Source organism: Capra hircus, chromosome 5, assembly GCF_001704415.2.
Source record: "Capra hircus breed San Clemente chromosome 5, ASM170441v1, whole genome shotgun sequence".
Classification (NCBI taxonomy): Eukaryota; Metazoa; Chordata; class Mammalia; order Artiodactyla; family Bovidae; genus Capra; species Capra hircus.
The window spans coordinates 50,125,691-50,140,028 of NC_030812.1; the positions used below are offsets into that span (position 1 = coordinate 50,125,691).

The 14,338-nt window shown below is 46.9% G+C and overlaps 1 protein-coding gene across 2 annotated transcripts in view; it reads left to right on the forward strand.

Moving 5' to 3' along the window:
* The window catches only part of PPM1H (protein phosphatase, Mg2+/Mn2+ dependent 1H), a 294,780-nt gene that overhangs the window by 185,450 nt on the left and 94,992 nt on the right, over positions 1-14,338 (forward strand). For both annotated transcript variants that reach the window (XR_001918064.1, XM_018047995.1), the window contains exon 5: positions 14,166-14,250. Coding sequence is in view for 1 of the 2 variants with exons in the window: in XM_018047995.1 (XP_017903484.1) it covers positions 14,166-14,250 (85 nt within the window). In the remaining variant the exon portion in view is untranslated. The remainder of the gene's footprint in view (positions 1-14,165; positions 14,251-14,338) is intronic.

Here is a 14,338-nt window from a genome sequence, read left to right on the forward strand (position 1 = left end):
CAGTGCTCAGCCTTTCTTACGGTCCATCTCTCACATGGGTACATTTCCTGGACTCTTTCAAAGAGTCTGAGAGCACTTTGCAGGCAAGCAGTTTCTATGCTGCAGAGAGAAGAAACCAATGTGTTTCACAAAGTGAAGCAACTTGGTTTGGATTCTGCCTTCAGGAAGGAGCTTGAGCCCTGACGTTTATCTTCCTTAACATTTTCCTCTATGGAGACGGGACTTCCAGACACCATTAAGTGCTTCTCAAGTCTCGTAGCCTGGCGATTTTGGATTTCTTTGCTATTTCAGCTCCACCGAGATTCTATGATTATTAAGCTAGGAGATTTTCATATATGTATGTGTATATATATATATATATATATAAATGTGTATATATTTATAAATGGAGATTTATATATAAAGATTTTTAAATATAAATATATATTATATATAATCTACATCTATAACTATAAACCTCTATATCAATATATAAGGGATACATCCATCCTAAGTCACTTCAGTCGTGTCTGACTCTTTTTGAGACCCCATGTACTATAGCCCACCAGGTTCCTTTGTCCGTGGGATTCTCCAGGCAAGAATACTGGACTGGGTTGCCATTTCCTCCTCCAGGGGATCTTCCTGATCCAGGGATCAAACTCTCATCTCTATGTCTCCTGCATTGGCAGGCAGCTAGGCTGGCTTTTTACCACCAGCGCCACCTGGGATACATAAATATGTTCATTTTCCCCCAGTCTTTGTGCCACTTGAACAAAACCTTCTATTAAAGCTGAAAAGCTACAGTATCATTATTATCCTTGTACCATATTTACATAGCACCTATTTGCAAAATCATTTGATTGTGAATTTTAGGATGTTTTTGGTCTTAAGGCCAGAGATTTTGCCTTGAGGAGGGCAGAGGGCTGAAAGGTGTTGCTCTGAAATGTGTCGAGCAGAACAGGGGCATTTAGGCTTCCTGAGGCTCACAGGAAGGAAGTGCCAGCTGGAGTTTCCTGCGTTTGCCCTCCATCATTCTCCAGACTTCCTCTTCCTCCTAAAACTTCAGTGTGTTGCTCCTTGACTTGACTCTGAAGCTTTCTGGATAGCTGTAACTAATGGTGTAAGAGCTGTGTCGGGTACCAAGGCAACAGCATCTCATTTCAGTGAACGAAAGGCTGGAAAGGCAGATGTGTGCATGAGCCTCTGCTGTTCAAACCCAACAGCATCCCAGAGCGAGGGGGCACTTTCTGAAACTCTCCATGAGGGTGTTCTACCTAGTGAGGAAGCTCCAGAGGGTGTGTACATAGTCACTCAGTCATGTCCGACTCTTTGTGACCTCATGGAGTGTGGCCCACCAGGCTCCTCTGTCCATAGGATTCTCCAGGCAGAATACTGGAGTGGGTTGCCATTCCTTTCTCCAGGGGCTCTTCCGAGCCCAGAGATTGAACCTGGATCTCCTACATTGCAGGCAGATTCTTTACAACCTGAGCCACACAGTGAGAAAGATCCCGAGTGTAGCTATGGACATAAACTACAGCACTTTGTCCACAACCCTCACCAGTATATGTTGAGTGCTGCTTGCCCTGGAAGGAGGAAGATGTCTTCTGAGCAATAGAAAGTGTAACTGGCTGTTTGCTCCTGCCTACTCCACTGACTCCCAGCAGTGATCTATAAGAAATTCCTCTCCCATCCCTCAACCACATCTAGACCCCTGGGTGGCTGCCTCACCCTTGAACTCTGGCAGTTGTGTGGTGGTGGGCAGCCCGCAGGCAACAGATATAATCATTGAGTTGGAAGCAGAGGGGGATGTTTTGTTTTCACTTTATCCAAGTGTCACTGATTCAACACATTGAAAATGTGTCAGTCACTGCTGAAAAATAACAGTATACATTTCTACAGGGATGTATACAGTCAGTGCCTAAGAGATACAGTTTCAAGTTCATAGGTCCTCAGAGAAATGAGTGTATTAGACTAGTCCAGAAGGCCCAGGCTTTGGGAGGAGAAGGAAGATTGCTACTGTCCATACCCTTCTATATGACTAAAAGGAATGCGATCCAACCATCCAGAGAAGGGCTAACGAATCCTTCAGGTCACTCCGTTCATTTCTCATGCAGAATGTCTTTCCCTCATCTCCATTTGTGAGCATGTTCGGCAGTTCTGAACCTACTTCTGTGGGTCTCTTCTTATAGCAAGTGACGGGGAAAGGCACAACCATTTTTGGCCTTCACCAGTTCTCACTTTTTATAACAGAATTCTGTCCCTGGATTCTCAGCAGCTCCTGATGCAGTTACAGGAGTCTTTTGTAGTCACGACTGAGCTCCGAGAGATGCTTGGGTTCCAGGAAGAATTCTTTGGACACTCAATGCTCGGGTCACACAGGGTTCATGAAGACTGGTAGTGTAACAAAGATGAATCAGCAGTCAGGAGGATTCTTGGTGAATATTCTTTTGTGAATACACAGCCAGATCTGGGCAAATAAATTCCTCTTCAAAATGTGTGGAAGGAATGTAACATGATTCCTGTGAGTCAGATGATACAAAGGTGTCTAAAGGAAAATTAACTTTCCTACTTCCATACCTTTCCCCCTACTCATTCAAAGATAATTTATGTCATCAGACAGCCACGTGGCCAGTTAGAAACAGCGAAGATGTATTCACTCATGGTGATAGTGCAGCCAGGAGGCGAAGAGGAAAGCAAAGTGTTCATTTTCCCCACAAGGGCCCCGGTCAGGGTCAGGCAATGATGGACAGCAAACACAGCAGGGCAGAAGGAATCTGAGAAGCCTTGCCTCTGGACCAGGGGGTGGGGTGGGGGTGGCAGGTAGGTGATGGAGAGGGGAAGGAGTGGAAAAGTACTGGGAGCAGAGAAGAGTCTTGAGCCAAGACTCCAAGTCTGAGCCAAGACTCCTGGTGGACATGCCTAGGCTGGGAAGGCAGGAAAGTGTGTAAACGTCTAAAAGGGAGGGAGACGGGAGGGAGCCCTGGCCTGCAGCTCCCTGCCGAGCCTGGCCGAGCACCAGGGGTGAGGAGGGCAGCTTCCCCACAGGTCTGCTCAGCAGAGCCTGAAGGAACACACAGAGGATTTTGGCCTGGAACTAGACGCCTCGTGTACTTCCCCCGTGGCTCAGTGGTGAAAGAATCCACCTGCAATGCAGGAGGTGCAGTTTCGATCCCTGGGTCAGGAAGATATCCCCTGGCGGAGGGCATGGCAGCCAACTCCAGTATCCTCGCCTGGAGAATCCCGTGGACAGAGGAGCCGGGGTGGCTACAGTCCATGAGGTCGCAGAGTTGGACGCGACTGAAGCAGCTGAGCACCCAGGCACATACAGGGAGGATCTAGATATAGTTTTTGTTTTTATAAAAATGGGATTATTCCACATATTACTCTGAAAAGTGCTTTTCTTCCTTAACAGTAAATACCTCTTGATACCTCCAGGTCAGAGAACAGACTTTTTTTTTAAGTGACTGTATACTATCATACTGATTACATACCAATCCACTCAACAGTTCCCCTCGTGACAGACATTCAGAGTGTTTCCAGTCTTTGCACAAGTGATGTCAAAGATGGATTGTTGACTTGAACTGACCGTTTTATTTCTTTAGGATATATTCCCCACAGTAGGACAGCTGAACCTTTTTTTGTAGTTATAATTTTTTAAAATTTTATTTAGTTTTGGCTGTGCTGGGTCTTTATTGCTGCACTCGGGCTTTCTCTAGTTGTCACAAGCGGGGGCTATTCTTCGTTGTGGTGTGCAGGCTGCTCGCAGAGACGGCTTCTCTTGTTGAGGACCACGGGCTCTAGGGCACAGGGCTCCCTAGTTGTAGCTCAAGGGCTCAGTAGCTGCGGTGTGGAAGCTTAGTTGCCCCACAGCATGTAGGATCTTTCCAGACCAGGGATTGAACCTGGGTCCCCTGTATTGGCAGGCAGATTCTCAACCACTGGATCACCCGGGAAGTCCCAGTTACAGTTTGAAGATGTTTAAAATGTATAATTCATGTTCTCCTTAATTATGAGAATGATTTTTCCCCTCACCCTGTGAGAGCTATTATGTGTTGTTAATTTTTTCAATAAATGTTTGCCAGTCTGTTGTAAAAGATTATATTCCTTTTGCTCTAATTTGCCTTTTCCTGGGCTCGTGAGGTAGAGCTTCTTTTTCTGTGTTTACTGAATATTTGCATTTTCCCTTCTGTCAGTTATTTAATCGCCACTTTTATTCTTTTTTCCTTTTGCATGTTTCTCAGATGCCTTTAGAGAGTATCCCTCCTGCTCTGAGATGGGGTTTAATGGGAGTTAGTGTGATCTCCTTAAGAGAAAGTGTAAAATTGAGAGAGTATCTGAAATGAGCAGCCTGTTTGGCCCTTTATTTTTCTCTCAGTTTACATTTTGACCAGCTTGGGGGAAAAAAGTAAATCTTTTTTACTCCAAATTGTGACACCAGAGGATACAAGTAACAGAATTCTCTAGGACTTATTCTCTGAACTCACATTTCTCATCAGTTAGGAATAAATTGCCCATGTTCCCCTATGTGGCTAATACGGTAGCGGGGAGCGCAGTTAACTGTCAGTGTCTTTGCTTTACCTTCTTTTCTCCCATCCTTGCAGTTAAGTCACAAAAACACATTAAACCTTACCATTCACCATGTTACAAACACTGCCCCATCTATTTTATGGATAAGAAATTAAAGCATGTATATTTCAGTTAATCTCTGTAAATGAAAGGCTAGCCTTAACTTTGCAGAATATGCTTAGGAACCGTGCCCTCTGTATGGTATGGGATACCAGCTGGCAAGTGGTTGCCACCTGACTAAATCACCCAACCCCTGGTGACTTCCTCACCTGGTCTGTCACCAAACACTGAGTGGGTGAAGGAAATGTCATCCTGACCACAGTCATCCACAGGTCTAGACCTGAGGCCCCAGAAGAGAGGTCAGGGCATATGCCTAACTCTCCTTGGCACTCATTGCTGCTGTAGATTATTTTCTCCCCTGAGTAAAAACATTCTGTGAAGTAATGAAGCAGAAGCTATGAAGTCTGTAGGCTCCTATGGTGAGAGAATGCAGCTTTAAAGGCACGTCTCTATTGTTTGCTTAGGACAGGCTTTGGCAGCCTTCGCATGTACTCTGTTCCCTTTGAAACGTCTTCCCTCTCACTGCCCTGCTCCAGGTTGGAAACCTGCTCTCTGACAAATTGATCCCAAGATCAGAGGCATGAAAGAGAGATCAAAAGGAAGCCAGGAATCACATAAGAGCATTGTGATGCAGGGACTGGAGAGTTTGGCTCTCAGACACGCTGTCATTCTTTAATCCGCGGATGTCTCACGAAGGAAGAACTTGATAGTTCAAACAAAAGTGAAGAATGCTCTGTGCAGAGAGGGACTTAGATACAATGATCTACTTACGAGCATAATTAGGTAGGATTACCCCACCAATGAACATTGGAGCTGGATGCTGATACCTCATCGTGTATGAATTTGAAATGAAGACACAGAGTAAGCCTAGCGGTGGCTGCATTCTGCCTTCTCTGCCCACTAAGCGCTGCCGCTGCTGCTGCCGCCACTGCTAAGCCACTTCAGTCGTGTCCAACTCTGTGCAACCCCAGAGATGGCAGCCCACCAGGCTCCCCCGTCCCTGGGATTCTCCAGGCAAGAACACTGGAGTGGGCTGCCATTTCCTTCTCCAATGCATGAGAGTGAAAAGTGAAAGTGAAGTCGCTCAGTCGTGTCCGACTCTTTGCGACCCCATGGACTGCAGCCTACCAGGCTCCACCGTCCATGGGATTTTCCAGGCAAGAGTACTGGAGTGGGGTGCCATTGCCTTCTCCCCACTAAGAGCAGGGGCCCTATTTATTTTCTCCTTATCTTTTGAGTCACTTTTCAGTGGTGCTTCAGCCAGAACAGCATCCTTTTAGGTCCACTGTGTTTTTGTAAAACCAGTGGGAAGGCTTATTGATTTTTGAGGACTCAGACCATAGAAAATTAGGCAATTACAAGTCATAATTATGAAGAAAAGTCTTATTTAAGACTGTCACTTCTGGATACGTCTGTTCATCCATCCAAGTCCAGCTCACTCATATCTATTTAGTCACTTATCCTTCCAGCAAATAGTTATTGCATGTCTGTCACAGACCAGGCTCTGAGTGCTGGATCTTCAGAGACCAGGGCTTGGGCTCTGCCCAGAAGATGCCCTCAGGTAGTTAGGGGCAGTCACAGAGGTCATCCACTTAAGGGCTATACCAGATACATGACACCGTGGGGTCCCAGAGAAGAGGCAATGAAAGTAGGCTGGGAGGACATGCTGCTAGGCTGGGTCTCAGAGAGGAGTCGGTTGGCCAGTCAAAGGGAGACGGAGTAGGAAAGGAATAGCAAGTATGAGGCTGAAACCAGAAACAGAGGCAAAACCCAGATAATGAGAGTTTGGAAATGCTGGGAAGGTGCCCAGGGGCTTGCGGTAGGGGGCAGGATGTGATGCTTTAAAATGATCTTGGTGACCCTGGGGAGCAGGGTTCCGAGGAGGGCAGGACTGAGAGCTCCTGAGTCAGGCAGACAAGCTCCGATGGGGCCTGAACCCAGACAGTAACAGAAGAAACCAAGGCAGGGGGCAGCTCCGCCTGCTGTTGAGGGGTTGGGCGCTACAGGATCGCTGCCTGTCTGGATATGCAGGGTGAGAAGAGTTCGAAGGCTAAGATGGCTTCAGCAATGGGCCCCTTGGTGGAAAGGGTTGCTGTTCCCTGAATCTGGGAATGCTGGAAGGACGATTTTGGGGGTGTGCTGTGGGGGGGGGGGGGTCATCAAGTCTGAAACATGCCGAGTCTGAGACACCCGTGAGTACCTGAGTGAATGTTTGCCGGCAGGAGCTATTTAGGCTGGAGCACGGCAGAGATATGTGGGCTGGAAAGGATATCTGGAGTCATCGGCATGTGTTGTCGTTAAAGCTAATGATTTATTCTTGGGCATGTGACCTATGTAGTCACAGGACCCCACACTCAGAAGGGCCCCCATATTTGGCTTCATGCCCTATTGTCACAGTCTTTAAATTCTCATTATTTAACATGAAAAAATAATCTAAATTTTTAAATAACTGTGTGTTATTTTTTTGACATGAGTTTGAGCAAGCTCTGGGAGTTAGTGATAGGGAAGCCTGGCATGTTGCAGTCAATGGGGTCACAAAGAGTCGGACACGACTGAGCGCCTTCCCTTTCACTTTTCACTTCCATGCATTGGAGAAGGAAATGGCAACCCACTCCAGTGTTCTTGCCTGGAGAAAACCAGGGACGGGGGAGCCTGGTAGGCTGCCGTCTATGGGGTCGCACAGTCAGACATGACTGAAGTGGCTTAGCAGCAGCTGCATTTTTATTTGGCCCAGGACCTTGGAAATTCTGTAGCCAGTACTGCTTGTGACTGCCTGGCTCTGTGCACAGTAGTGGGGCCATAGTGTGAGCAGCACAGACATGGTTCTTGCCTTAGGAGCTTATGTGCTGGCTCAGGAGGTAGACAGTTAAGGAAAGAATAACAAAACAGAATGTGTTATGTATTGGAAGGAGCACCAGGCTAATGGAACTCGGAGGAGAGGCCTCTAAACCAAAGCTTGGGGGTTAAGAAGGTGGGAAGTGAGTGCCCAGGCAGAGGCAGGAAGACAGAGTAACAGTTCACAGCCACGCAGGAGGTAGGGAGGAGTCTGAGAGGGGAGTATCCTGGGAGGCCAGAGGGCAACCAGGGGGAGGAGAGTCCTGGAAGTCAGGGTCAGGAGGGACCCACCAATGCCTGGAAAGTGGGGAATGAGGTCATGCCCAGGGAGTGCAGCAGCAAGGAGGCTACTTGGAGACTCATGAGGGTAGTCAGGTATAGAGAGGGGCAAGGCATGAGTTTACCTGCTTTCAAGGGATCAGTGGGAGATGTGAACAGAGAGACCTTGAATGTAGATTCTGTGTGTCATTTTTTGTGGGTTTGTCTTAAATCTCCTGTAGAAGATTACAGTTTTTAAACATCCTCATTATTTAATTTGAAGATTCTTTAATACATCACTGCAAAGTTCATTCTAAAACTGTTACGGAGTCTTCAAAGACTTGATAAAATGCACAGAATTCCTCCTTTTGTTTTCTGTATTTCCATTAGTTGCCGAAGGAATGGGGTTAAGACGACATTGTTTCCCTTCTCCTCTGCATGGATCTCCATCTCCATGTTTAACTGACACGCTAGGGGCTCAGCTGTGTGCTGTAATGTCTTATTAAAGAAGATATTAAAGGAGAATAAACAAACAAGGTGTAAACCTTGGTTTCCCAAGAGAGGAAGAAGACCCTGGAAGTGGGTTTCACAGGAGGAGAGTAATATTTCTTTGGTTTGGGGTTCAATTTTGTTTGATTTTAATCACAAAGTGTTTTGAGCATGGTTTTGAACCATGAACAGAGAGCCAGTTAGAGGGAGAGGCTGGGAACACAGAGGGAGTAACTGACGTAAGGCAGGCCCCAGGGTTGGGAGTGACGGGTGGACTCGCCTAATCAGCAGGAGCAGAAGGAAAGATGGCAGAGGCAGCGGGTATCCAAGTGAAGCTCCCTCTCGGTGCTGTGGCTTCCACCCCACTTTCCTTGTGTAAGCAAACATCTGCTGCCTCCTAGTTCTGCTCTCTTCCTCCCTCAGATTCAAGGCAAAGCTCCTCCGAAGTTCTCTCATCCATTGCTTTCTTTTCTAATTGGAGTTTAGTTGCTTCACAGTATTGTTTAGTATCTGCTGCACAACGAAGTGAATCAGCTGTAAGTATACATACATCTCTTCTCTCTTGGACCTCACTCCCGCATCCCACTCCCCTTTGTCGTTGTTGTCCATTCATTCAGTGGTGTCCGACTCTTTGCAACCCCATTGACTGCAGCACGCCAGGCTTCCCTGTCCTTCACTATCTCCCTGAGTTTGCTCAAACTCATGTCCAGTGAGTCTGTGATGCCATCCAACCATCTCATCCTCTGTTGTCCCCTTCTCCTCCTGCCTTCGATCATTCTCAGCATCAGGGTCTTTTCTAATGAGTCAGTTCTTCACATCAGGGGGCCAAAGTATTGGAGTGTCAGCTTCAACATCAGTCCGTCCAATGAATATTCAGAACTGATTTCCATTAGGATGGACTGGATGGATCTCCTTGCAGTCCAAGGGACTCTCAAGAGTTCTCCAACACCACAGTTCAAAAGCATCAATTCTTCAGCACTCAGCTTTCTTTATGGTCCAGCTCTCACATCCATGCATGACCACTGGAAAGACCTTAGCTTTCATTAGATGGACCTTTGTTGGCCAAGTAATGTCTCTGCTTTTTAATACACTGTTTGTCATAGCTTTTCTTCCAAGGAGCAAGCGTCTTTTCATTTCATGGCTGCAGTCACCATCTGCAGTGATTTTGGAGCCCCCCAAAATAAAGTTTGTCACTGTTTCCATTGTTCTCCCATCTATTTGCCATGAAGTGATGGGACTGGATTCCATGATCTTCATTTTTTGAATGTTGAGTTTTAAGCCAGCTTTTTCACACTCTTCTTTCACTTTTATCAAGAGACTCTTTAGTTCCTCTTCTCTTTCTGCCATAAGGGTGGTGTCCTCTGCATATCTGAGGTTACTGATATTTCTCCTGGCAATCTTGATTCCCTGGGTCCCACTCCCCTAGGTCATCACAGAGCACTGAGCTGAGCTGCCTGTGCTATATAGCAGGTTCCACCAGCTGTCTGTCTTACACTTGGCAGTGTCTGTGTGTCAAACCCAGCCTCCCAGTCCATCCCCTTCTCCCCTCTCCCCATGTCCACACATCTATTCTCTGTGTCTCTGTCTCTGTTCCTGCCCTGCAGATGTGTTCATCTCTACCATTTTCTAGATTCCATATATATGCGTTCAGTTCAGTTCAGTCGCTCGGTCATGTCCGACTCTTTGCGACCCCATGAATTGCAGCACGCCAGGCCTCCCTGTCCATCAACTCCCGGAGTTCACCCAAACTCACGTCCATCGAGTCGGTGATGCCATCTAGCCATTAAACGATATTTGTTTTTTTTCTCTTTCTGACATACATCATTCTGTACGAAATACTCTGGGTCCACACACATCTCTGCAGGTGACCCAACTTCATCCCTTTCTGTGGCTGAGTAGTAGTCCACTGTGTATATGCACCACACCCTCTTTATCCATTCATCTCTCATCTGTTCTTATATTCAATTAATATTCATGGGGCTCCTGCTAGGTGACAGGCACGGTGTCAAGCATTTGGAATATAATAGAACCAAACGGAGCAGACCCCTGACCGCCCGACACTTGGGTCCTAGAGGAGGCTCTTCCACGTCTGGTTGGACATTTGCTGGCTCCTCCCCACAGGCCACACTGAATGACACCCCAGCCTCCACTTTCTCTGCCTTCCTCCTCTTCCTCATTGTCTTTTACTTCCCTCCCAGCTACCCACCTGTCTAGTCTGAGCCTGGAAGCTGGAATTCAGGGGCTATGTAGGAAAAGGGAAAGAAAAGAGTTAAGACTAGCTTCCAGGAAAAACTTGGAAACAGAAGATTGCCGTGGGAATTGGCTGCAGAATGCCTTTTGCTCTCGTCCCACATGGTCTCAGAGCCCTTCTTGCTACTTTAAGATGAGGCCTTGTACTGCTTTCCTAGATTCCACATGTGTGCAATGTACAATATTTATTTTTCTCTTTCTAACGTACTTCGCCGTGTACAGATGAAGCTATTTGCAAACCAGAAATAGAGAGACAGATGTAGAGAACAAAAGAATGGACACCAACAGGGGTAGGGGGAGGGTGAGATGAATTGGGAGATTAGGAGACTGACACATATACACTACTATGTATAAAATAGACAGCTAATGAGAACCTTCTGTAGAGGACGGGGAAAAGAAGGTACAATCTGTTTATAGGACATATATTAACCTTAAAAATGCATTCCAGTATACATTCAGTTCAGTCACTCAGGCATGTCCAACTCTTTGCTACATGCTAGGCCTCCCTGAATCGCAGCACACCAGGCCTCCCTGTCCATCACCAACTCCCGGAGTTCACTCAGACTCATGTGCATCGAGTCAGTGATGCCATCCAGCCATCTCATCCTCTGTCGTCCCCTTCTCCTCCTGCCCCCAATCCCTCCCAGCATCAGAGTCTTTTCCAATGAGTCAGCTTTTCGCATGAGGTGGCCAAAGTACTGGAGTTTCAGCTTTAGCATCATTCCTTCCAAGGAACACCTAGGACTGATCTCCTTTAGAATGGACTGGTTGGATCTCCTTGCAGTCCAAGGGACTCTCAAGAGTCTTCTCCAACACCACAGTTCAAAAGCATCAATTCTTCGGCGCTCAGCTTTCTTCACAGTCCAACTCTCACATCCATACATGACTACTGGAAAAACCATAACTTTGACTAGATGGACCTTTGTTGGCAAAGTAATGTCTCTGCTTTTGAATATGCTATCTAGGTTGGTCATAACTTTCCTTCCAAGGAGTAATTGTCTTTTTATTTCATGGCTGCAGTCACCATCTGCAGTGATTTTGGAGCACAAAAAATTAAGTCTGCCACTATTTCCACTGTTTCCCCATCTATTTCCCATGAAGTGATGGGACCAGATGCCATGATCTTAGTTTTCTGAATGTCGAGCTTTAAGCCAACTGTTTCACTCTCCTTTTTCACTTTCAAGAGGCTTTTTAGTTCCTCTTCACTTTCTGCCATAAGGGTGATGTCATCTGCATATTTGAGGTTATTGATATTTCTCCTGGCAATCTTGATTCCAGCTTGTGTTTCTTCAGCCCAGCATTTCTCATGATGTACTCTGCATGTAAGTTAAATAAGCAGGGTGACAATATAGGAGCCTTGACGTACTCCATTTCCTATTTGGAACCAGTCTGTTGTTCCATGTCCAGTTCTAACTGTTGGTTCCTGACCTGCATATACATTAGGTACAGACAAATACTGTTTGATTTCGCTTAAATGAGATGAAATTCAAAGTCAGAAAGTACATTGGTAGATGCCACGGGAATGGGGGAGTGGAGGCGGGTGGGAAGGGGCAGTGGGGAGTTAGTGTTCAATGGGGCAGAGTTTCAGTTTAGAAAGGTGAAAAATTCAGGAGATGGATGAGGTTGAGAGTTGCACAATAATGTGAATGTACTTAGTGCCTCTGAACTGTACAGTCAAATAGTTAAAATAGTATGTTTTATATTATGTGACTTTCACCACAATAAGAAAAAAGAAAAGATTAGGCCCTAACCTTGACATTCCTGACCCCTTATTTCAAGTTCTCCAAGTTTCTTCATCCTCTATCAAGACTCCTCTCATTACAGTTATTCTCAGCTGTTAAGTAGGACAAAAACAATTTCAGTTAACTCACACTGATTTGTGAATGGTTGGTATCACCTTTCTTGGGGTAGGGAGAGGTGGTTGCATTTTACAAGTGACTCTGGGTTTACAGCAAGGAATCTTTAATTTGTCCTATTGTTTGGCAGCATAATAAAAGAAGTGAGGTGTGTGTTTCAGCACAAGGCATCTTCTCCCCAGGGTCAGTCTCCCCAAACTTCTCCATTTCCTTACCGCTTCCACCATTTTCCTCCTGGATCCCTAAATTCTCTAACACCCCCAAGATTTTTGGTGTCACCTCCTCCTTTGCCTGCCCCCCTCCTCCAGTTTCTATGACAGCAGCAACTGGGCACAGGTGGTGAGAGGGAGGGGGAGGGGTCGGGCAGCTGCAGCCCTTAATAGGGATTGTTTCCAAGTCAGGGACAGCCTGCCTCTGCAGCGGGAGTGAGGGGTGCCAGGGGCTTGTTGGCACAAAGAATGCAACCTCCCCGTGTCAACAAGGCATCCACCTAGAGCTGAGCTCATTGATGGCATTCCCCATGCCCGTGGGTTTTCACAGAGAAGTGTGTTGGGCCCGCAGGTCTCTGGCTCCCTGACTGGGCAGCTTTGGGGTTCAAATAAAATGCAGTTCCCCCAGCCACTTGGGTTTGTTGTAGAACTGGCAGCCTTCCACCACAGCTGATCGACATTTGGGAAGTAGGTGCTGCAGGGACCACTGCAGAACAAGGCCTGAGCACAGGAGGCTCCACGGGAAGAGGCTTAGGGGAAGTTGCTATTGATCGATCCTGTGTCTTCTCCTTTAGATGTCGGCTTTGGGGAGCTCTGTTCTCTCAAAAGTCCTGGAGTCAGCAGTAGCTCTTGGGCACATTTTTGGGAGTTTGTGAATTTCCTGAACTTTGAGATGACAGTGGTTTTCCCTGGACCCAAGATGTTACCCTAGAAACTCAGGAGTCTAGGTCAGCTGCTCTCAGATTTTAATGTGCCTCCAAATCCTCTGGGAATCTAATGACAATGCAAATTTCAGTACAGGAAGTCTGCGGAGAACCTGAGAGTCTGCATTTCTAACTAGCTCCCAGGTGAGGCCCGTGCTGCTGGCCCACAGATACTGAGTAACGAACACTTGGAACTGCCCTGTCGACTACTTCAAGCACTAGCCCACTTGTGACTGCTTAACTTAAAGCTAAATTAATTACAGTGAAATAAAATGAACTATTCAGCTTCTCAGTTTGCACTGCGCGCGTGCATGCTAAGTCGCTTCAGTCATGTCCAACTCTTTGCAGTTCTATGGACTATAGCCCGCCAGGCTCCTCTGTCCATGGGGATTCTCCGGGCAAGAATACTGGAGTGGGTTGCCATGCTTTCCTCCAGGCGATTTTCCTGACCCAGGGGCCAAACCCACGTTTCTTATGTTTCCTGCATTGGGAGATGGGCTCTTTACCACTAGCGCCACCTGGGAAGCCCCTCAGCTTGCACTGACCATGATTCCAATGCTCAGTACCCACATGGGGCTGGTTGCTGCCATCTTGGACTGCTCAGTTTAAGGCACACATTGTCAGGATCACAGGAAGTTCTCTTGGAGGGCACTAGCCCAGAGTGAGCCTCTGTGCATCACTGATTGATCCATCCATTTATTCACTGGGCATCTGTCATGTGCCAAATGGTATGCTTGGTGCTGGGCATTAAACTAGCAGAAAAAGAGAACGTCATGCTCTTAGAGATACCTACAGTAGGGTGAGGGCTCCAGAGCTGGTTACACTGAGCTTTGCTGTGCAAGTTGAAGGAACAAAGGTCCCCTGAGAGTGTCATGTGTATTCTGAACCAAGCTGTGGTGTCATCACAAAATCGCAGTGCTTATGAGATTGGCTGCTGACATGCCTTTTCACCCTTTCAGGGCCATAATCATCAGAAACGGAGAAATCATCCCCATGTCTTCGGAGTTCACCCCTGAGACCGAGCGCCAGCGACTGCAGTACCTGGTAAGTGCCGCGTGGGTCTGGCAGAGCGCCGTGGCATCAGTGATGGCATTGGAGCTGTTTCGGAGGAACACATTGCTACTGACGTGGG